The sequence below is a fragment of the Neolamprologus multifasciatus genome, chromosome 17 (assembly GCF_963576455.1).
Source record: "Neolamprologus multifasciatus chromosome 17, fNeoMul1.2, whole genome shotgun sequence".
NCBI lineage: Eukaryota > Metazoa > Chordata > Actinopteri > Cichliformes > Cichlidae > Neolamprologus > Neolamprologus multifasciatus.
This window is the reverse complement of record NC_140455.1, coordinates 23,484,538-23,507,246: the sequence shown is the minus strand read 5'-3', so window position 1 is coordinate 23,507,246 and position 22,709 is coordinate 23,484,538. Positions and strand designations below refer to the sequence as shown.

The 22,709-nt window shown below is 40.3% G+C and overlaps 4 protein-coding genes across 8 annotated transcripts; 2 read left to right on the top strand and 2 right to left on the bottom strand.

Moving 5' to 3' along the window:
- Window positions 1–335: 335 nt before the first annotated feature.
- rhno1 (RAD9-HUS1-RAD1 interacting nuclear orphan 1) lies at window positions 336–2,651 on the bottom strand. The gene is made up of 3 exons (XM_085137679.1): window positions 2,455–2,651; window positions 2,129–2,316; window positions 336–1,969 (listed from the first exon to the last, which is right to left on the bottom strand). The coding sequence occupies exons 2-3, from the start codon at window positions 2,291–2,293 to the stop codon at window positions 1,247–1,249; spliced, it is 888 nt and encodes a 295-aa protein (XP_084993805.1). The 5' UTR covers window positions 2,294–2,316; window positions 2,455–2,651; the 3' UTR covers window positions 336–1,246.
- A 93-nt stretch (window positions 2,652–2,744) lies between these two features.
- On the top strand, window positions 2,745–7,975 carry LOC146499404 (forkhead box protein M1-like). Of its 3 annotated transcripts, none has more exons than XM_085137662.1 (9): window positions 2,745–2,920; window positions 3,265–3,713; window positions 3,833–3,981; window positions 4,238–4,429; window positions 4,516–4,644; window positions 4,906–4,965; window positions 5,407–5,455; window positions 5,579–5,751; window positions 5,963–7,975. In XM_085137662.1, exons 2-9 carry the CDS (start codon window positions 3,305–3,307, stop codon window positions 6,782–6,784), a joined length of 1,983 nt encoding a protein of 660 aa, XP_084993788.1. In that variant the 5' UTR covers window positions 2,745–2,920; window positions 3,265–3,304; the 3' UTR covers window positions 6,785–7,975. The 3 variants fall into 3 exon arrangements, with proteins under 3 accessions (XP_084993788.1, XP_084993790.1, XP_084993789.1); XM_085137663.1 differs by lacking the exon at window positions 2,745–2,920 and adding an exon at window positions 2,934–3,100; XM_085137664.1 differs by lacking the exon at window positions 4,906–4,965.
- LOC146499402 (cystine/glutamate transporter) lies at window positions 7,545–22,096 on the bottom strand. Of its 3 annotated transcripts, none has more exons than XM_085137668.1 (14): window positions 21,800–22,096; window positions 21,015–21,141; window positions 20,820–20,935; window positions 20,601–20,726; window positions 20,430–20,529; window positions 20,204–20,248; window positions 19,978–20,101; window positions 19,785–19,888; window positions 19,607–19,703; window positions 19,124–19,273; window positions 18,857–19,034; window positions 13,199–18,623; window positions 9,900–12,268; window positions 7,545–9,869 (listed from the first exon to the last, which is right to left on the bottom strand). In XM_085137668.1, the coding sequence occupies exons 1-12, from the start codon at window positions 22,026–22,028 to the stop codon at window positions 18,559–18,561; spliced, it is 1,461 nt and encodes a 486-aa protein (XP_084993794.1). In that variant the 5' UTR covers window positions 22,029–22,096; the 3' UTR covers window positions 7,545–9,869; window positions 9,900–12,268; window positions 13,199–18,558. The 3 variants fall into 3 exon arrangements, with proteins under 3 accessions (XP_084993794.1, XP_084993795.1, XP_084993793.1); XM_085137669.1 differs by having other exon boundaries at window positions 7,545–10,828; window positions 10,914–12,268; XM_085137667.1 differs by having other exon boundaries at window positions 7,545–12,268.
- Window positions 13,667–19,037, top strand: LOC146499403 (forkhead box protein M1-like). The gene is made up of 7 exons (XM_085137666.1): window positions 13,667–14,069; window positions 14,198–14,328; window positions 14,561–14,752; window positions 14,844–14,972; window positions 15,679–15,727; window positions 15,869–16,041; window positions 16,256–19,037. Exons 1-7 carry the CDS (start codon window positions 13,667–13,669, stop codon window positions 17,069–17,071), a joined length of 1,893 nt encoding a protein of 630 aa, XP_084993792.1. The 3' UTR covers window positions 17,072–19,037.
- Window positions 22,097–22,709: the final 613 nt, after the last annotated feature.

Genomic DNA, 22,709 nt, shown 5'->3' with positions numbered 1-22,709 from the left:
GGGGTTGCTATTGGCTTACCAGTTACTTAGGGGGAAGTTGATTGGTGGACATTCTACAGAAAGGGGGAGTGCATGCCTTGACTGTAGGAGGGGGGTTTATTTTTCATTTTATATAAATAAAAACCTATATAAATATAAGTTTATATAAATGCAAGTAATGTATACGAATGAATTAGCAATGAATTATCACAAATGTAAAGTTTTAGAAGAAAAACATCCAGCTAAATTTCCACCTGTCCAATCCAACCCAACTGCAATTATAGCAATATAACTTTACTGCAAACTAAATGTGGGTCAAAGTATGTTTTTGTGGAACACGTTAACACTGCTGTGAGGTAGTCTGAATTAATGGTATATCTAACTACTCACAAACCTGCAAGTTACAGGTCTGGCATCTACCATGATCTACCATGTAACATAAATGGAAACTAGTGTTTTTCAGTGGTTTCTGGGAAAGTCTTTGAACGGTTGTGTCACTGTAACTGTTAAACACTTATTTCACCTGCTGATGCTCATCTTTCTTTTCAGAAGGGATGCATCCAGGGATCAGCACAGCTCTTTTAGGGTCAACACTTTTAGTGTGATGTCTCGACTTACCAAGAGCCAATCACAATCTGGGATGTTGTCTCAATAAATGGAATGCTAGAAGAATGGATACAAATGCAGAGCAATCCCAGATGTAGGGGTCACAGGAAGCCTGAGAGATTACTCAATAATCAATAACACAATCAATAAACATTTATTTTATGCCTGTTTTTAAATTGCACAGCAGAATCATCAAAAACAATCTTAAATGGTCCTTCAGAAGACCAGTCGTTAGATCACACAGTTAACTTGAGTACTTATTTTGTGCCTCTTAATTTTTGGATATTTCAGTTAAAGTTAATATAGATTAAACATTCTTCCATATGCCTGCTATCAAAATCCATTAGCATATGAATAACAATCCAGATATGTTGCCACAAGTGAGGATTAAATCTGTATATAACATAATTTATAAAACAGTACAGTATCATTAGAATCTGTCTGTCACAAGACAGATTTTAATATCACACCCATTAAACTAATTTACTAAAGTTATATTTTAAACTCATGCATAAAAATGTTGTTCAGGGGGGTTCATAACAGACTTTGTCAGACGTGGCATTATGATGTTTAGAACTGCAACAATTAGTCAATTAACCAATAAACAGGAAATTAATCTGCAGCTAAAATGAGAATACAGTCAAATCTTACAATCTCTACATCAACTTTGAATTAAAGCATCTGCCTCAGAGAGATGGCCCCTCTGTTTTAACAACACCATCAAGTTCTTTCTTCTTCTCCATGTCACCTTCATTCCATAGTCCCTCTCTGGTGTGTCAGCCACCAAAATGTCAGGTGACCCATTACATGGAGGCGTACACGGCTGAGCCAGCAGCAGATGTCCACAGGGGGTAGACGGAGAAATGTTCCTTTCCTCCATTGCTTTCGGAGTGTCCACATCAGGAGGTGGACAGACACTGCTGACTTCAGTGGTGCTAAACTCTTCACAGGGAAGTGTTGAAGCACAGACTGCTGGAATTCTGCATCTCTCTGACACTTGCACAGATGGTCTGTCAGGTTCAACCAAACATCTTTGGTGGGATGAAGTGTCGTCTGAGAATGTTTCAGCACTCTTTTTTCTTACTGAGGCAAACTGTCCCTTTGATAGGTTAGAGCACTGTGCAGCTGAAACTGTCCTTCTCCTTTCGGCAGGTTTCCTTCCCACATGAGTACTCTCTATAGCTTTCTTCTTGGAGATCCCCTTTGGTTGCTGAGTTTGGTCTTTTGACCCTGTTTTAAACAGTAATTGGGGGAATTTGCAGACACTATTTTTCCTGGACAGCTGACTGCAGCTATCCAAGATGCTTGTGGCAGACTGACACTTTCTCCTCCCTCGTCTCACTGGAGGTGCAGTTGCAACTGAAATGTCAAATTGTGGCCTAACCTGAAATATTAAAGGCAAATTAAACAAAATAATCCATGTAGTCATATGTGAAAATTATTATGTGAAATTCCAGCATATGAAGATCAAGTTTATGTTCAGAAATAATTTTTAAGAAAAACATAGCCCACACCACTTTAAAAAGTATTCATTACAGCTTACCCAGGAATTAAGAGCTGAGCTGCTCTGTGCTTCTGCCTCTGTGAAGAAATCTCTGGCATTGAGTGCTGCTCGAACTTCGGGCACATTTTGGAGTTTGGCTCCACACAAAGGCCGCTCCAAGAATTGCAGCGAAGGCTTTGCTGTCTTTGTAACTTTTCTGGGCATTAAGATAAATCATCACTGAACACCTGTTGGAATAAAAACACGATCAATTGAGGCATCAAGTGTCCGCAAATAACCAGATGTTGCTACCAAACCAAAACTATATTCTGTTACTACCAAACCGAATATACTCGCTTTGGGTGCTAAGACGACATTAAACTTACCTTAATGTGCTTATTTGCATACAATAAATACTTATATCAAAAGTTAGTTTTTTAGTGTAAATTGTCTTTTCTCTGCCTGCTTTGTTTTCATCTTTTTGTTGCTTTTTGTTTGTTATTTCCCGGGTCTTCTTCCCCTTCTTCTTTTTGGTTAGGTTGGGGCTTGACAAACCACCTCATATGTGCATTACTGCCATCTACCGTAGCCATTGTCTTTTCTGATTGGTTCTAGTGACGTCGCTATCCTATCTGCTATTGGTTCAAAAATTTCACGTGATCAAAGTGGGAGGGAGGCCGCACCCACAGCGCCAAAATTCAAAATCGCTTGTGAATCGTATTGACGTCATGTAAATAACATTAAATAAAAGACTGTTTTAGATGTTTTCGGTTATTTTAAACACGAATATGAACCATTACAGGTTGGACTCAAGCTAAACGGAATCTTCTGAAACTTCGCAGTAATATGAAGGTCAGGTTTTTTGCCGTTTGTTGGAGCAGTGTAGTGAACTAGGCACCTTGCTAACGTAGCTTAGCAGACTACCTCAGCGTACGCTAGCGTTAGCTTTTATTGTCAGGTGCAAGAAAACCTAACGCTGGAAAAATTGAATTTGTTTAGCTATAACGACACAAATCAGTTGCTGACTTTAATGTAAGTTATATGGTAATGTTTCAATAATTGTCAAAATGGTTAGGGGGGCAAACGTTTCTCGAGTCCCGTAGCTATTATATAACGTTATTGTTAGTGTTTACTCTTGGTGTAACTGTTAATCTTCGTTGTTCATTCACATTTGTAGTTTTTTTGTGTGTGTGCAGAATACCCCTGAACAACTTGGCACATTTCAATGATCTGACCATGAGACGGAGCCCGAGGAGACCCCTGATTCTTAAAAGAAGAAAACTGCCTTTTCATCAAAATGCGACGGATTCACAGCCTGGAGAATCAGGCTCCAAAGAACCGTCAAAACCAGCTGCCGCTCAGAGCTTTTCTGATGGTATCCGCATCATGGACCATCCATCCAAGTCTGATACTCAGGTGGTTGTCATTCCGGAAAAAGCAAATCTTCAAAGTGTTATTGGGGCCCTCACAGCTAAAGGCAAGGAATGTGGTGCCCAGGGCCCAAACAAGTTCATTCTTCTGAATGGAGGTGGGAGTGGCAACAAGTGGGACTTTGGACTTGATTCTCAGTCTGCTGGTGAAGCGGCTGCTACAAAGAGTACAGAAGGACATACAGTTAAAGCTGAAACTACACGCAATTTCCCAGGTGACAAACTTCTAACTGAAATGAAATCCTAATTTAAATTTTTTTTTTAATGTTTAGGATAATGCTTAATGTATAAGTGTGGAATTTAGTGCTTTTTTTCCCTCTTTGTCTGATACTAGTGAATAAGGATGTAAACTGCGGTCCATTGGATGACAGCCTTACCAACATTCAGTGGTTGGGTAAGATGAGCACATGTGCCTTGGAGCCAAATTCTACAAAGCAGCTCAGCAGCAAGGAGAACCAAAAACCTTTATCACAGACCTTTCAGGTTCAGTGCTTTTTCTTGTCACTTACCTGCTTTGGTTTTTTTGTTTTGGGGTGTTTTGCTTTTTTTTTTTTGGGGGGGGGGGATACTTTTCTGAAGGCAACACTGACCCCAGACATGTTGCTACATGTTCCCTTAACACCCTTTCTTGACAAGTTGGTCACAGCTGTGATTTACAATAACAGCAATAGTAGTCTGATTGCAAAAAAATAGTCACACTGTCAGATTTATTAACTGTTGATTGTTTTTTGTCATATAGGCACACAATACACATACCAGTGTAGAAGCTCCTCAGCAACCCATTTCAGAGAGGCCACCATACTCCTACATGGCCATGATCCAGTTTGCTATCAATAGCAGAAAGAACAGGAGGATGACCCTCAAAGAAATTTACATGTGGATTGAGGACAACTTCCCTTACTATAGAGATGTGGCCAAACCAGGCTGGAAGGTAATTCAGAGCTGCTGAAAGTGTGATATGTTTCCAGCTCTGCAGCAGGCAGCAGTTTTCAAATACTTTTTCATTTATAATTGCAGAATTCAATCCGCCATAACCTCTCTCTGCATGACATGTTCATTCGTGAAACATCTCCAGATGGTAAAATGTCTTTCTGGACTATCCGACCTGAAGCCAATCGATGCCTCACACTTGATCATGTGTACAAGGTGAGTGCAGCTGACTCATTGCTTTTACATCGGTGATATCTGGGAACGTTTGTGTTGCTTGGCCTGAATGATTTGTTGCAAGAATGCTTGTTAAATGCTTATTGTTTTACCTTGTGTTTATATAATGATTTTGCTTGGATCCTTGTCTTTCAAATGTTTGTTTTTTTTATGGCTGACACCTTTAGAGTGTTTTGAGATTCCTCATGTTATTTTTCGTCTTATTTTTCTCCCCCTAATCTCACTTCACATCTCTCTCTGTAGCCGGGCTGTGATCCAGTGACTGCCACTGTTCCTGTGCCAATGCTTTTACTGGCTAATCAAGTAAGACTGATTTACCCCCTTTCTTTTTTTCTTTTTTTTAGTTCTTCAGGAGCCATCTTTAAATCGCACTCAGGCAGCAGTAAGCCGAGAAGGGCCAGAAAAATCTGAACGTTCATGAATCTATTTGTCACCAGACATTCAGACCCACAGGTTGTAGCTACACCTGTTTTTGTTGCAGGAGGAGACAAGAGAGCAGCAGGGAAGCAGAGAGGCTGAAGTCAGTCTGAAAGGCTAATGTGCTTTAAGAGCACTTGTTTCTTCTAATGTCTGGTATCCATACAATCATAAAACTTCCTTTTAGTCCTTTCCTGAGGGTAAAGATGTAGGGTCGGCTATTAAGGGACAAGTTTTGGACAGAACGCCAAGTTACAAGTGTTGTTAGGTGGCAGCACAGTAAGGCTCCTAACTGATATAATTTATGTCTCATCTTACTTTTCACAGCACCAAAAGAGGACACTTCCAGATGCAAGAAAAACACCAACTAGCTCTGGTGAGTTAAAAGAAATGTATGAGTTGTTTCATAAATTTGAGACTTGAGAAAAATCAGAGGTTGGCAAATTGCTGTTTAGTTTGGAAATGTGTAGTGCAATGTTGTTGTGTTTTCTGTGTTCAGAGAGAAAGATGAAACCTCTTCTGCCTCGAACCGATTCGTACTTGGTGCCCATACAGCTCCCCGTCACTCCTTCTATCTATCTGCCATCCACTTCTACCCCTTTTCCTCCGCCCTGCTCCCAGCAGAGGGGTAACAGTTCACGAGCAGCAAAGAGAGTCCGCATAGCACCAAAGGTAAGGAATTTCTCAAATATTTCAGCTTTTTAAAAATGTGTTGTTGTTGTTGTTTTACTTCATAAGCTATGCAAGTTGCAAACTGCTTTTCAAAACAAGTATTTCTTGGAACTCCCTACAGTTTACATTGACAACATTATGTGCATAGAGATGAGTATGAACTTCACCCATACCACTAAGATTTTAATGGGAATGGTTGCATGTCTGACAGGTGACACAAAGTGATTCCCCAGCTGTGATGATATCTCCTCAGAAGAATACAGACTTTAAGGTAGAAGTGAAGGAGGAGCTGGTATGTGTTCCAATTAAATGCGAGACCCCCAAAGCTCCTCCAAAGAGACAAGCCAGCAGCTCACGGCGCAAACAGCGTTTGGTTCTCTCTGTGAATGAAGAGCCTGTTCTCCTCTGCCACGAAAGTAATTTCTTTGACTCTGGCGTAGCCTCCGATGCTTCGACATTCCAGGACAATCCACATATTGAGCTGGATGAAGACAAGCACGGGCAGGAAAGCCCAGATAGGGAGTTCTCATTCAAAACCCCGATAAAAAGTAGCAGCCATTTGACCTCATCCACCCCCAGCAAGCCACCTTCTTATGTTGCACTTGAGTCTTGGAAAGTGACCCCGGTGGGCAAAGGAAGCCAAAATATTCTGGACTTCAGCCCTATTCGTACACCAGGTGGTCCCACAGTTACTCCACAACATGACTACACCACCTTCAGCTTCAGCAGCACTCCCTTTAAAGACTTGCCTCTGTTTAACTCCCCAAGAGAGCTGCTCACATCCGCTCCCTCCAGAGTGACCGGACCAGCAGAGTCACCCACCGAATGCCTCAAAAGTAGCTGCTCCAGAGAGCTTCTGCAGGGAGGCAGTTCCACAGCAGCCAATCGCTCAATCACAGAGGGCCTCGTTTTGGATACCATGAACGACAGCCTGAGCAAGATATTGGTGGATATTAGCTTTTCTGGTCTGGATGATGACGACCTTGGTATGGCGAACATCAGCTGGTCTGAGTTCATCCCTCAGTTGAAATAGCCAGAGGGCCGAAACACATTCTATGGCTAAGCAGTGTCACCTGTTTCTTTTTCCCTATTTTTTTTCTTTATGTAAACACTACATGATTAGGCCCACACCAAAGCAGCAAGACAGAAACAAATCTAGATCTGACACTATTTAAACCATCCGACTTTTCCATATTGAAGAGGATTTCTCTCAATAGAAAGCGAGGCTGTTGATGTAGGAAGAAATTTCTAGTGCTCTAGAGTGCTCTAATTTACTCTGGTTGTCAAATATTCAGAAGCATATCTGGTATTATACCAAAACAACTTCAAATAAGGCCCACTTGATGCTGCAATTTTAAAGTTCTTATTGGAGACTTATTCGGACCTCCTTTTTGCAGTTTAGGAGCTTTCAGCTTCAAGTTTCTTTTACATTTGCTTTGCTGCTGGAGGGTTCTGGCTACCACATGAGGGGGAAAATGTAACATAGTTAAATAGATTGCAGGGATGCTCCACTTTCAATTACTGTTTGATGTGTTTTACGTCTCTGACTTTTTCATTCATTGGATCAATCAATAATTACCTCGGTGTCACTTCTTTTTCTTTGAATTTCTTCACATATTTGGGCCTCTTTGTATTTTATGGTTTTCCTTATTTGTGTTATTTGTCTGTCTTCTTGAAGAACATGCATAAGAAGATAAATATGTAAGTGTATATGTATGTTGATTTGCACATTTTAATATATAATTTAGCTTCTACACAAATTTTAAAGTATGTGATATTTTCTGATCAGCCAGCAAGATGCTTCACTGCAGTTTGAGTCAGCGTCTTAGAGCTGACTTAGAATAATAGATTGTGATGGAGGATTGCTAGTAATAGGCCTTGACAAATAGCACTAACAGGAACAGGACTGTTTCTTTATCTAACTGTAGAACTGTCTTTATCACATGACTTCATAAATTCTCACAGTAATTGTCCTTGTGCATGCTAATATCACTCATTTTCAGGGCATCTTTAACCTACAAAAAATGCATGCAGTGACTTCATCCACACAGTCTTGGAGTTTAATATTCACTGTAGTTTTTGCAGCCCCAACTCTGGAGGATAAATACCTGTTTTTAAAGATGCCACATTAGTCCTTTGTTGATGTGAAACTTGATGGTTTAGTGAGGTTTTGCTGTGCATTGAGGTATTTCTGTTTATATTTCATTAAAGGTGTAATCTATCATAGATTGTCTGTTCAAAAATGTTTAATTCCTTGTTAGTGACAGTACTGAATTATGCAATTTGGGTAAAATTGATTTTATTCTAAACTCACCGCATGAAAATGGTAGTTTGTAATATTTTTTTTAAACAAATGACATCATTTACCCATTTTTGTCCAAATAAGAAATTTCATGTAATGTTCTTAGTTTCCAATAGGAGCGTATGATGGCTTACCGCATTCCAATGGACCAAAAGAATGACACGATGTTGACACAGGTTTGACCTTGAGGTTCTCAGATAATAGTTTGTTTGTGCATGACACTGCAGCACAAATATGTATTTGCAAGAAAAACTGAAATAATTACAATGTATCAAACAGCAAATGCTAAAAGCACCTTTACTATTGTATTTTTAATTTAAAAAAAAAAAGATACCAGACCCAAAATATTAACTCTTGAAAAAAAAAAAAAAAACCTCACAGGACATTTTGCAGAGTTCGCAGCTGCAATGCAAACAGCAACAAACACTTTGTAGTTCTGTCCTGGGGTCTGTTTCAGAAAGCGGGTTTAGAAAACTCAGAGTTAAAAATGATACTCAGGGTTGAGTAACCCCGAACTGTCCAACTCGGAATATTCGGTTTCAGAAAGGCTGATAACAATTAGTTCAATCAACGCGGAGTTGCTTTAACCCCAAGTTAAGCGCGCGCACGAGGATACATAAAGCCCTGATTAGTGGAGCACAGATTAAGCGAGTCACCATGGAGACGGAGGGAAAGACAGAGTCAATGCGTGAGTGTTAATTTAAACATTGATCTAGGGATTTCCACCCATTTAACACGTTATTTTATTTTATTTTTTATTTTATACATTTCATTTTGTGATGTGATGTGAGCGCAGGTGCAACCCAACAGGCCCCAAACGTTCCTGGCAGCAAGTAAAAATGAAATGTAAAAATATAGTCCAAACAGGTAAGGTGTAATTGTATTATGAGCCATAGTGCTTGGTCTGTTTGTCCTATGTAAATCAATTGCAGTTAGAGGCTACATTAATTTTCTTTCTGTAAGCACTTATTGAAATTATCTGAGCACATTACAAGTACATATTTGCTTACTCTGTATGCTCAAATGTGACCCGTTATAGCCAACAGAAAAAAAGCGGAGGCCCGAAAAACAGGTGGGGGTCCTCCACCACCACCACTCACAGAGGCTGAGCAGTTGGCCCTTAGCCAAAACAGTGGGCGCCCTGTGGCTGAAGGCATCTCTGCGGGGACATCCTCTGAGTCAATAACCCCGCAAGACACAAGTGCCTACATAAGAGGTAAATTCAAAATAATACATGATGTGCATACATCCTTTCTTCACAGTCACCTTTGCAGTGCTACTCATTCATTTGATAAACTCTTTACCATAATGAATTATTTTGTAGTGAAGTTATTTTCCTACTGATTTTGCCTTCCCTCAGTCTTGGTTGTCTTTGAGAGCATAATGACAATGAAGTGTAAGGTGATTGGTATATGTTTGTTAATTGCCATCTGGTCCCTTGTAAGTTATAAGTGACCTGTATAAACCTCATATTCTATCAGTTGATGGTGATGGTGTACTGCATCTGGTGCAGCCTCCTGTTGAGCCAGACCAACATGCAGTTGTGAGTACTCTTAATACTCCACAGATTATATGAGTTTACAGTAGAACAGCAATGTTGTTAATTTCTTTACTACAGGAAAATAATGAAGAAACATTGACAGCTGTTACAGAGGAGGAAGCAACAGAGACATTTCATGAGGTTTACATCTTACAATGGAAAATATAACAATTGAATAAAATGTGGTACTATAATAAAACCATGGACTTTCTATGTCTCTAACAGAGTGATGATGGAAATGAAGAGGAAGAGGGTCCAGCCACTTCTCCAACAAACCTTTCAGTGCTGAACATCTTTGTTCAGCACTGATTTACAACCAACCTAAGTAGGCATGTACTATGAATGTCAATGCTATTTTCTGTGTTTCAATAGCTCCCTGTAAAGCAGCTGTACAAGACCTATTTGATCAAGAAAATAAAAAAATGCGACTTGGAAATGGAACACTTCAAGCAGCAGATCCAAAAGACCAAGATTGAGATTTTACTGCTGGAACATCAGTTAAGGGTGGGTGAAGTGGTCAGAGATGGACGAATTTTTTCAGTGTTTGAACAACATAATAATATACTTATTAATACTTTGTGTACAGGAAATACAGGCAACCAATAAAGCCAGTTGAACAAAAAATCTGTTTATTCTTCTTTCAACATGTTGAGGTGATGGGTCAAAGGAAATGATTGTGACATATGGTGTCTCTGACTGCTCTTCCATCTTGTATGTCCGTGGGAGGGTCAGGATGTTCATGGTTTGGATCACTGCTGATGTTTGGTTCAGAAGGACAGTGTTCTCCTCTAATTGTGGCAATGTTGTGAAGAATCACACATGCCACAATAATGTCACATGCCCTTTCTGGGGTGACCCTGAGTCTTTGAAGGCACTGGAACCGGGCCTTAAGCATTCCGATAGTCATTTCAACTCTGGCTCTTGTCCTGCAATGAGCCAGATTATATCACTGCTGTGGGCCCGGTTCAGGGTCAGGGTAAGGGATAAGCAAATAGGGTAAACATGGATACCCCCTATCACCAAGCAAGTAGCCAGTGAACTCTCCTAAGACAGAAGGATACACTTCAGTTCAAATGTCCCTGTAGCAATTGGTCTTTATATATTTTAAAGTATTTTCTACTCACCATGTCCAAGTGTGTCCCCAGTGTACATTCACAAAAGATTCGTGAGTCATGAACAGAGCCTGGCCACTTGGCTTCCACATTTGTGATAATGTTGGCAGCATCACATATGATCTTCACAGTGCAGAGAACACAAATTAGCATCCATTACTATAATGAAATAATTTGTTAGTTTGAAATGCTACAGGGAACTATGTACCTGTACATTAATGCTGTGGAAAGACTTCCTGTTCACATAGTCTCCTTCATTTACTGAAGGAGCAATGATTGGAATGTGAGTGCCATCTATAGGCCTACAGCCAATCACGCCTGGGAACCCTGAAAATAAATGTAAAATTTAAGTAGTAGTTCAAGTATCACCACATCATGAATTAAGTTTTGTTCATCCTGATACCTGCAATTTTGTGGAATCCCTCTTTGATAAATCTTGTGGGTCTATGACCGGGGAACACCACAAACGAGTACAGGAGACGTTTCAGTGCAACTGTGACTGCCCGACAGACGGTAGCCTTGGAAACGTGCTCAGCGTCACCAATATTATACAGAAAGCTCCCGTTTGCAAAAAAAACGAAGTGCAATACAAATAATATGTACAGAACTGAGAGAATGTCCGCGATGTGTCACATGAGCAATATTAGGCCTGAGGATGTTATTCAAATAAATTATAGATTGTGCTGAAAAACGGTAACGTTCACACAGAAAACCATCAGGAAATGATAAAATGTCCAAACGCGCTCTAATCACTCTCTCCCGGCGGAGAGCTCTGCGGAGAATTTGGGCTTCAACATCTACTGGCTCTTCAAGGAAGGGGCACGCCATGTCTGACACTTCCTACAGTCAGGTTTCCGACAAAGAGGCGGAGAAAGTCAGGGTTAGTTGAAGTAAACCTGCTAGGGGGCAGGTTAGCTTCACGGAGTGTGTCGTCATAGTAACTCACTCAGAATTAATCTAAACTCGCTTTGTGAAACCGAAAACCCAGAGTTTTCGTTAACTCAGGGTATACTTACTCAGAGTTTGCACTAAACCGGCTTTCTGAAACAGGGCCCTGGAGTTTATGCAGGTGCAGTCAGTGCTACTGCTACAAGTAAGCTTAACACCTTCCAGATCATTTTTTTTTCTGGCAAGAAGGGCTGGCAACTGAGTGGATGCCTTGTGAAGGAAAAACCAGCTTGTCCAGTTGCAACAGAGGAAGATTTTGTTGTCTGTCTTTGCCTTCGCCAAAACTAAGACGACAATATCCCACATGCCAGAGCAACGGAGGAATGGGCTTATTTTGACAACAACACAAAGGGAACCAGCAGTCAGTGATGGGGAATAGAGGAAGCAAGAAGCAATCCTGGACTGCACAATTGAATAGTGTGGATGACCTAGACAGGATGTTGCCAACTTGAGTTGCTGGAGGAAAACTAGCTGCTGGGTGCTGGCTTTTTTCTACAGTCTCCTGGATGTCTTGAAATACAACGTCCTTGTCCCTTGGAAACCACTTCACAGGAGTTGGAGTCTAAAACCTAATGGTCCTGGAAAAGCTGGGGCGCGTGCTGGTGACCTCAGCCACTGGGGGGAAAAATCAGAATAAAAGTTTTTTTTTTATGACAAGGACTGATGCCAGTTTGAAAAATCAAGTGGAAATTGTTTTAACATATATTCATTTTATAGCATTTTCTAAATGTAAACAGGAGGTGGCCACTTTTGGCCATGAACATGCTGAGTGGGAGTTTTTCTGTGCAAAAAAAAAAAAAAAGTAATGGTGCCTATATAATCATTGATACTGTTAATTATTGATATACATCTAACTGCAATCATGGGGAGAAAATAAATCAGATTGTATGTATTATTTGGGGAAAATAGTCATTTTATTATTTTATCTCTTTGTAGATCATTACAATTATGTGATCTAACTGGTATTGAAAGGGTTGAAATTCTGAATGTTGAATGAAATTTTGGTTTTCGTGACCGGAACTGATGCTAATTTAAAAAATCAAGTCGGCCAAAGTGGAAAAAAAAAAAAAAAAAAAAAAAAAAATATATATATATATATATATATATATATATATATATATATATATATATATATATATATATATATATATATATATATATTTGATAGTATTTTATAAACCTAAACAAAAGGTGGCAATTTTGGCCACAAACAAGCTGAATGGGAGTTTTATCTGGTTTGCTTTCCATGCACAAAAATAACAATTCATAATAATCGATGTTGCTGTTAATCGATTTCATGTCCCAGACTCTACCATTAATAATACAAGAAAATCCAGTAGCAATGCGAATAAATGAAATGGTGAATTTTGAGATTGTCTTCCAACAAGTACATTGTACAAACAAACTGTTTTCTTAAAGGTTAAAAGAAAAAAAGGACTATTTTATATTTATGAAAAGAATTGATGTTAGTTAAAAACTACTATGCAGTAAAAATAGCAACAAAAATAGCAACAACCCCCCATAAAAATAATAAAAATTACACACCTAATTTGTTGGTGGACACTTTCGGCAACGAACAAGCTGAAAGGATTGTGATTTTGAACAAACCCAGAGGGTTAAAACATTAGCTAACGTCTGTTGTTCGAGAAGCTGGAAATCGTCCGGAAACATCACTAACTGAAGAAAATCAGCCGCTTAAGTGAGGAGTTCAAGATATAAAAGACACAAAAAAAGGTGCGAACCTTGGTTTTATCTAGATAACATTTAACCCGTTTAGTGTACGATTTGTTATAAGTATTTGAGCTAAATCGGGGCTTTCCCGAGATGATCTAAACTTATTTGCTGTGAACGATGACTAACAACAGTAACTGACTTGATAATTTCCATCTCCCAGGTAAACGTTACCGTTACCGTTAACTCTTGTTGTAACAGTTAATCTTCGTTGTTCAGGCTCGTTTGTATTTTTTGTGCAGAATACTTCTGAACAACTTGACACATGTCAATGATCTGACCATGAGACGGAGCCCGACGAGACCCCTGATTCTCAAAAGAAGAAAACTGCCTCTTCATCAAAATGCGACGGATTCACAGCCTGGAGAATCAGGCTCCAAACATCCGTCAATACCAGCTGCCGTTCAGAGCTTTCCTGGTGGTATCTGCATCATGGACCATCCATCCAAGTCTGATACTCGGTTGGTATACTTTCCCGAAACAGCAGATCTTCAAAGTGTTATTGGGGCCCTCACAGCTAAAGGCAATGAATGTGGTGCCCAGGGCCCATACAAGTTCATTCTTCTGAGTGGGAGTGGCAACAAGTGGGACTATGGACCTGATCCTCAGTCTGCTGCTGAAGCGGCTGCTACAAGGAGTACAGACGGACATAAAGTCAAAGCTGAAACTACACGCAGTTTCCCAGGTGACAAACTTATAACTGAAATTAAACCATGTACGGAAAAAGTTTTTTTTTTTTTTTTTAAATGTTTAGGACAATACTTAAAGTATAAGTGTGGAATTTAGTGCTTGTTTTTCTCTGTCTGATACTAGAGAATCAGGATGTCAATTACAGTCCTTTAGATGACAGCCTTGGTAGGATGAGCACATGCGCTTTGGAGCCAAATTCTACAAAGCAGCTCAGCAGCAAGGAGAACCAAAAACCTTTACCACAGACTTTTCAGGTCCGGTGCTTTTTCTTGTCACCTGCTTTTTTTTTCTTTGCCCTTTATGTGCCGACACAAACTTGTCTGAAGGCAACATTAACCCCAGGCATGTTGCTACATGTTCCCTTAACACCCTTTCTTAACCAATTGGTCATGTTTATAATGACAGCAATAGTAGTCTGATTACAGAAAATAGTTACACTGTCAGATTTATTGACTGTTGTTTGTTTCTTTGTTGTTTGTCATATAGGCACACAATACACATACCAGTGCAGAAGCTCCTCAGCAACACATTTCAGAGAGGCCACCATACTCCTACATGGCCATGATCCAGTTTGCTATCAATAGCAGAAAGAACAGGAGGATGACCCTAAACGAGATTTACATGTGGATTGAGGACAATTTCCCTTACTATAGAGATGTGGGCAAATTAAGCTGGAAGGTAATTCAGAGCTGCTGAAAGTGTGATATGTTTCCAGCTCTGCAGCAAGCAGCAGTTTTCAAATACTTTTTCTTTTCATTTATAATTGCAGAATTCAATCCGCCATAACCTCTCTCTGCATGACCTGTTCATTCGTGAAACGTCTCCAGATGGTAAAATGTCTTTCTGGACTATCCGACCTGAAGCCAATCGATGCCTCACACTTGATCATGTGTACAAGGTGAGTGCAGCTGACTCATTGCTTTTACATCGGTGATATCTGGGAACGTTTGTGTTACTTGGCCTGAATGTTTTGTTGCAAGAATGCTTGTTAAATGCTTATTGTTTTACCTTGTGTTTATATAATGATTTTGCTTGGATCCTTGTTTTTCAAAAAATTTTTCATGACACCTTGAGAGTGTTTTGAGATTCCTCATTTTGTTTTTCATCTTACTTTTCCCCCCCTAATCTCACTTCACATCTCTCTCTGTAGCCGGGCTGTGATCCAGTGACTTCCACTGTTCCTGTGCCAATGCTTTTACTGGCTAATTAAGTAAGACTGATTTATCCCCTTTCTTTTTTCTTTTCTTTTAGTTCTTCAGGAGCCATCTTCAAGTCACAACCTCAGAAAAATCTGAACGTTCTTGAATCTATTTGTCACCAGACTTTCAGACCCACAGAGTGTAGCTACACCTGTTTTTGTTGCAGGAGGAGACGAGAGCAGCAGGAAAGCAAAGAGGCTGAAGTCAGTCTGATAGACTGATGTGCTTTAAGAGCACTTGTTTCTTCTAATGTCTGATATCCATACAATCATAAAACTTTTATTCCTCTCATATCGGTAAAGGCGTAGGGTCAGTTATCAAGGGCCAAATTTACAAGTGTTGTTAGGTGGCAGCACAGTAAGGCTCCTAACTGATATAATTTATGTCTCATCTTACTTTTCACAGCACCAAAAGAGGACACTTCCAGATGCAAGAAAAACACCAACTAGCTCTGGTGAGTTAAAAGAAATGTATGAGTTGTTTTATAAATTTAAGACTTGAGAAAAATCAGAGGTTGGCAAACTAATAGAAATTGCTGTTTAGTTTGGAAATGTGTAGTGCAATGTTGTTATGTTGTTGTGTTTTCTGTGTTCAGAGAGAAAGATGAAACCTCTTCTGCCTCGAATCGATTCGTACTTGGTGCCCATACAGCTCCCCGTCACTCCTTCTGTCTATCTGCCATCCACTTCTACCCCTTTTCCTCCGCCCTGCTCCCAGCAGAGGGGTAACAGTTCACGAGCAGCAAAGAGAGTCCGCATAGCACCGAAGGTAAGGAATTTCTCATATATTTCAGCTTTTTAAAAATGTGTTGTTGTTGTTGTTGTTTTACTTCATAAGCTATGCAAGTTGCAAACTGCTTTTCAAAACAAGTATTTCTTGGAACTCCCTACAGTTTACATTGACAACATTATGTGCATAGAGATGAGTATGAACTTCACCCATACCACTAAGATTTTAATGGGAATGGTTGCATGTCTGACAGGTGACACAAAGTGATTCCCCAGCTGTGATGATATCTCCTCAGAAGAATACGGACTTTAAGGTAGAAGTGAAGGAGGAGCTGGTATGTGTTCCAATTAAATGCAAGACCCCCAAAGCTCCTCCAAAGAGACAAGCCAGCAGCTCACGGCGCAAACAGCGTTTGGTTCTCTCTGTGAATGAAGAGCCTGTTCTCCTCTGCCACGAAAGTAATTTCTTTGACTCTGGCGTAGCCTCCGATGCTTCGACATTCCAGGACAATCCACATATTGAGCTGGATGAAGACAAGCACGGGCAGGAAAGCCCAGATAGGGAGTTCTCATTCAAAACCCCGATAAAAAGTAGCAGCCATTTGACCTCATCCACCCCCAGCATGGCACCTTCTTATGTTGCGTCTTTTAAAGTGACCCCGGTAGACAAAGGAAGCCAAAATATTCTACACTTGAGCCCTATTCGCGCAACGGGTGGTCCCACAGTTACTCCACAACATGACTACACCACCTTCAGCTTCAGCAGCACTCCCTTTAAAGACTTGCCTCTGTTTAACTCTCCAAGAGAGCTGCTCACATCCGCTCCCTCCAGAGTGACTGGACCAGCAGAGTCGCCCACCGAATGCCTCAAAAGTAGCTGCTCCAGAGAGCTTCTGCAGGGAGGCAATTCCACAGCAGCCAATCGCTCAATCACAGAGGGCCTCGTTTTGGATACCATGAACGACAGCCTGAGCAAGATATTGTTGGATGTTAGCTTTTCTGGTCTGGATGATGACGACTTTGGTATGGCGAACATCAGCTGGTCTGACTTAATCCCTCAGTTGAAGTAGTCAGAGGGCCGAAACACTTTCTATGGCTAAGCAGTGTCACCTGTTTCTTTTTCCTTTTTTTTCTTTTTGTAAAGACTATGTGATTTAGGTGCACACCAAAGCAGCAAGACAGAAACAAATCTAGATCTGACACTAAACCATCCGACTTGTCCATATTGAAGAGGATTTCTCTCAATACAAGGCGAGGCTGTTGATGTAGGAAGAAATTTCTAGTGCTCTAGAGTGCTCTAATTTACTCTGGTTGTCAAATATTCAGAAGCATGTATTTTAAATTTCTTATTGGAGACTTATCTGGACCTCCTTTTTGCAGTAGTTTAGGAGCTTTTAGCTTCAAGTTTCTTTTACATTTGCTTTGCTGCTGGAGGGTTCTGGCTACCACATGAGGGGGAAAATGTAACATTGATAAATTGCAGGGATGCTTCAGTTTCAATTACTGTTTGATGTGTTTTACTTCTCTGACTTTTTCATTCATTGGATCAATCAATAATTGCCTCGGCGTCACTTTTTTTTTTTTTTTTAAATTTCTTCACATATTTGGGCCTCTTTGTGTTTTATGGTTTTCCTTTTTTGTGTTATTTGTCTGTCTTCTTGAAGAACATGCATAAGAAGAGAAATATGTAAGTGTATATGTATGTTGATTTGCACATTTTAATATATAATTTAGCTTCTACACAAATTTTAAAGGATATTTTCAAGATGCTTCACTGCAGTTTGAGTCAGCATCTTAGAGCTGACTTAGAATAATAGATTGTGATGGAGGATTGCTAGTAATAGGCCTTGACAAATAGCACTAACAGGAACAGGACTGTTTCTTTATTTAACTGTAGAACTGTCTTTATCACATGACTTCATAAATTCTCACAGTAATTGTCCTTGTGTATGCAGGAGTCAAATGTTGTGGTTTCTAGCAGTTTTCAGACCTTGTACCTGACTAAACTCTGTGTTTCTAAGACAACAATTAATGTGTTGGTGCCTCATATAACATGAAGATTTGTTACTTATGCTTTTGGGTATAAGCAAACTTTGATCTATTGTCTTGCTCAGATCAAATTTGATTCATGTGTAGAAACAAGGCGTAATTTCTACACCCTGAAATATTCTTCAATACAGCAATGAACCCTTTTGCACATAGCGTATTTCATTTGAAAAACTGTGTAGCAAGACTGCTTATTTCTGTTTATATTTCAATAAAGGTTTAAACTATCATAAGTTGTCTGTTCAAAAATGTCATTTTAACTAACGTTTCAAAATGAACATTTTGAGTGCATCTTTGAAACTTTAAGTACTTTTTTTTTTGTAAGGCCTCCGGTATAAACACTACATACCTGCATAATTGGTGCAGTTAGTTTCTCTAAACACGTGGCTCTTTATATAAAAGTAGTACAAATTGAAACATTTGTTTAAACTGTTAAAAATGTCTTCATAATGTTTTGTCCAGGTAGTATCCGTGTAGTCTGCAAGTAGAATGCAGGACGCATTTTTGGTCTTCAGTAAGTCTGGACTTCCTGTGGAGCCACTTCTAGAAGGATCTGTAGCTGTTTGCTGCAGTAGTCTGGGAGAATTGAGGAAAGTCAGAATTATCTAGTTTGTTCACTACAAGCAACTAAATTTCTCGATTTCACTCATCCTCTTCCTTCTTAAAAAAAACAAGCAGGCATATATGATCATTTGACACTGTACCAAAGATGCCTATGTTTAATATTAAAAATAGAGCCACTAAATTCAGACCCATGATGAAAACTATCATGTTAATACATTCTGAAGAAGAATATTGGTACAACTTACCAAATATGCGCCTGCATCTACGCGGCAAACGAAAGCGGTAGACAGTAACATAGTAAACTGGGACACCAGTCAGTGTTAGAGCACAACTTTGTCCTGTGTTCCAGGGGTCAGAGTAAAGAGACAGACCCACAATGAAGAAGGAGACCATTGTGAAGGCGATTCCAATGACCAAGGGCACCTTCACATTGCAACAAATAAAACAAGTTGGTCAGCGTAGTGTGCAGCAGTAAGATAAAGGGAGTTTTTTTTTTAGTTCAGTATACTAACCTTAAAAGGTCTTGGGTGGAGAGGAAAACGATATCGATGTATGAGCAACCCCAAGGTTGCCAAGGCGATGAAGAGCCAGCGTGAAAAGGAGGCAAAGTTGAGGAGCTGGTAAATCTCTCCAGTGATTAACATAAAAATTACCAAGGGGTACTAAAGGGACACAGGGACATAAGCAAGATAGTTATAAACCCACTATTTTGAGAGTATCATATTATATCTCTTTGTCAGACCCTGTGCAACCCCTCATTCCTTTAGATCTGGATTAAGGCTTTGTGTTTCCCTGTTTCCCATTTTCAACCAGCCTCTTTATCCTGTGCCTGGATCCTATTGTTATTATTCATATGACATGGATAAACTTAATACAAATAAAATGTTATAATTGTTTTACTGCGTATTCTCAATTTTAATAATGCAACATAATAAATAGAATAAGTCATCTATTTATTTGTTTAGATGACTTCATCTGTTTTAAAAGTAGTTTACCAGGAACAACACAGCAGGTAAAGGTGTGTGTCTGCGGATGTGAATCATGGAAAAGATGGCTGGCCAGTGGCCTTCCCTGGCTCCCACAAACAGCATCCTGCAACACAGAGCTCTCATTAGAATTCAGGCACACACACAAAAGAATGACAATAATAAACCTTTATTGTCCTCAGATTACCTAGGTGCCCCAAAGAAGCCACCGTTAAGTGTTCCAAGGCAAGATATGGCAACAAGAACGGGGATCACAGGAGCCAACCCCTGAAAAGCACGGTTGGCAAATGTCTGCACAGGCACAAACAACAGATCAGACCAACAGTGACATACCACATTTCCTTTTTTTAATGATACATAAAGCAAGAAATAGAACTGACCACAGCCACAGCATCTGAAAGAAGCACCTCAGCGGGAGTCATTATGGTGTAGTAGGCCACATTAATAAGCACATAAAAGACTGTCACTGCCACAATGGACAAGATTATTGCCAGTGGCATGTTTCTGACAAAGCGGGATACACACAGAGAGATATAACAGTAGGAGGCAACTTGGTTTTCAAAAAAAAACGACAGACTTTATAGCAGATGTTTCATGCTAAAATACCTATTAGGGTTTATGACTTCTTCTGTGATAAAGTTCAAATTAAACCTAGAGGAAAAGAGAAAGCCAAGACTCAGGCATAAAGCTTTGATTGTTAGTTATAGTACATACATTGTCATGTAATTTATGGTTCTTTTCACCATTACTGGGGGAAAGAGTTTTGAATACTGTGTGATACACAGTAAAATACATTGAATTTGCACTGATCCTCAAACCACTGTACACTTACCATCCACCATAGGCATAGAGGCCGCTATAGAAGGCCAGTGGCAACTTATCCAGTGTTAACAAATCAACCTCGAAACCATTCTGAAAATTTTCTGTCCTCCCTGCAAAGACAGAGAGAATAAATGAGCTGAATACCAACTCTGTCTTAGGTTTAACAATTAGGTGCTCTCACCTTTGGCCAGTGCAATGAACCCTGGGATGATGATGAGGGCCACGGCAAAAATTTTAATGAAAGTCAAGGTGACCTGAGTGCGAGAGGCCATGTTCACACTCCAGCAATTGACGGCTATGACAAACGCTGAAGCGACACAAAGACAAAGAACTGGTTAAAGATACGTGTTGTTCTACACATAAAGTGCTCCAGACACAGATGAGTTATAAAAGCACTCACTCACTCCAAGGATACCGACAAGTCTGATGAGCACTGTGGGAGCAGCACAGGGTGTGAAGAATGGCTCCACCACATAACGACCAAAGGCAAGGGAGACATAAGACGCAACAGCTGGCCTAGAGGTGGACAATATCTTTGTGAGTATTATGTTTGAGGCAGTTTAATTTTTTTTTTTTGAACCAGTAAAAACCATACCTGATGAATACAAACTCAACCCAGAGTCGTAGGAAGGCAGGCAGAGGCCCCAAAGTCTCCAGCAGGTATGTGTAGTGCCCCCCTGATTTTGTAAAAGTGGTGCCCAGTTCTGCATAACACAGGGCTCCTAATAGGCCAGAGGCAGAGCAGAGTTTTGGAAAAATAAGAGTATGACTTTTACTTTATAATTATTAAATGGCAACATTTTTAGAATGTCTTTTAAGTAGTTTTAAAAGCTACTTTCAGCTTCCCCTTATTTACAACAGTGAAAAAAAAGGTAAATGGCCTGTATTTGTATAGCGCTTTACTAGTCCCTAAGGACCCCAAAGCGCTTTACACATCCAGTCATCCACCCATTCACACACTTGTGATGGCAAGCTACATTGTAGCCACAGCCACCCTGGGGCGCACTGACAGAGGCGAGGCTGCCGGACACTGCGCCACCGGGCACTCTGACCACCACCAGTAGACAACGGGTGAAGTGTCTTGCCCAAGGACACAACAACCTAGACTGAAAGTGCTGCAGGTAGCTCCACATGTTTGATATGGCAGATTTTTCATGCACCACATGCCGTTCGTGATGCAACCCTAAATGGATTTGTGTCTCTTTCCAGGACTGAACTGGGCTGTCCACTTGTGCAATCATGACACCAACATAAATCTAGCTTTTTACTATTTACCCATAAAACACATTGTTTCTCATATTTGACACTTAAGTGCACAGAACAATAGCAGGAAAAAGGTAGAACAAAAGCAGACATCAGCTGAAATATCATTCATCTTACCAAAGAGAGAAAGGACGCCACATAGCACCCACACCAGCAGAGATAACCCCACGCTGCCACTGTTCATCAGGACTCCTTTCGGTGCAATGAAAATCCCACTGCCCACCATAGTCCCAATGACGAAGGACACGGCGGGCAGCAGTCCGATCTGCCTCCGAAGGCACACCACTTCATCATCTCTCTTATCCGTCTCGTTGTTTCCCCCTTTCTTTATCCTGGTTCCCTCCATTTCCCTCTGTGGCTGTAGGTCACAGGGTGAATGTGCTGGACACTGTGGCAGGAAGAAGTAGCACAGGCTGCAACAATACCCCCACCCCCCAATCTTGTCTGTTTTTTCACCACTCATTGGCTCTTACCCCACCCGCCCAGTCTGAGCTGGGAACAAAGCCAGCAGTCTTCCAAACTTAAGCAATAATTAACAGCAGTTTAAAAGATCAACACTTTTCTGCATTGTACACTGTGGATGTGTGTACAGCTTGGAAGAGCCCCTGTGGGCTCAGATGGAGACAGGTCAGGGTGCTGTGGAGGCAGCTGCGTAGACTGCAGGAGGGCTACTTTCAACAAGATCTACACAGACTAAAATCTCATGGTGTCCTGTCAAGCTATTTTACACAGTGTACATACACGTTTTAAGCAAAAACTAAAAATGATATGAGACAACAGAAAAACAAAACAAAAAAAAAATGACAGAGGCCGCTTTATTAATATTCCTTATTTTCACTTGAGTGGCCACTGCATGGATGTCAGCTTCACTTTATCAGCAGGAGCTCTGCTTGTTAACATTCCTCTACACACAGCACACATTCCATTTTTTCTGTCAAGATTTATGACGAGTGAATGACTGCATCTGCACTCAGAACTCCTCTCACTCAGATAATGCACACATGGATGCATTCAAAATGCGGTCAGA

Coding starts and splice junctions, on each gene's coding strand:
- rhno1 (XM_085137679.1), bottom strand. CDS start 2,293: ATGCCCAGAAAAGTTACAAAGACAGCAAAGCCTTCGCTGCAATTCTTG. Junction 1,970..2,128: donor GCTCAGCTCTTAATTCCTGG/GTAAGCTGTAAT, acceptor TTAATATTTCAG/GTTAGGCCACAATTTGACAT.
- LOC146499404 (XM_085137662.1), top strand. CDS start 3,305: ATGAGACGGAGCCCGAGGAGACCCCTGATTCTTAAAAGAAGAAAACTG. Junction 3,714..3,832: donor AACTACACGCAATTTCCCAG/GTGACAAACTTC, acceptor GTCTGATACTAG/TGAATAAGGATGTAAACTGC. Junction 3,982..4,237: donor CTTTATCACAGACCTTTCAG/GTTCAGTGCTTT, acceptor TTTGTCATATAG/GCACACAATACACATACCAG.
- LOC146499403 (XM_085137666.1), top strand. CDS start 13,667: ATGAGACGGAGCCCGACGAGACCCCTGATTCTCAAAAGAAGAAAACTG. Junction 14,329..14,560: donor CTTTACCACAGACTTTTCAG/GTCCGGTGCTTT, acceptor TTTGTCATATAG/GCACACAATACACATACCAG. Junction 15,728..15,868: donor AAAAACACCAACTAGCTCTG/GTGAGTTAAAAG, acceptor TTCTGTGTTCAG/AGAGAAAGATGAAACCTCTT.
- LOC146499402 (XM_085137667.1), bottom strand. CDS start 22,028: ATGGAGGGAACCAGGATAAAGAAAGGGGGAAACAACGAGACGGATAAG. Junction 20,249..20,429: donor CTCTATGCCTATGGTGGATG/GTAAGTGTACAG, acceptor CTTTTCCTCTAG/GTTTAATTTGAACTTTATCA. Junction 20,102..20,203: donor GAAGTCATAAACCCTAATAG/GTATTTTAGCAT, acceptor CCGCTTTGTCAG/AAACATGCCACTGGCAATAA.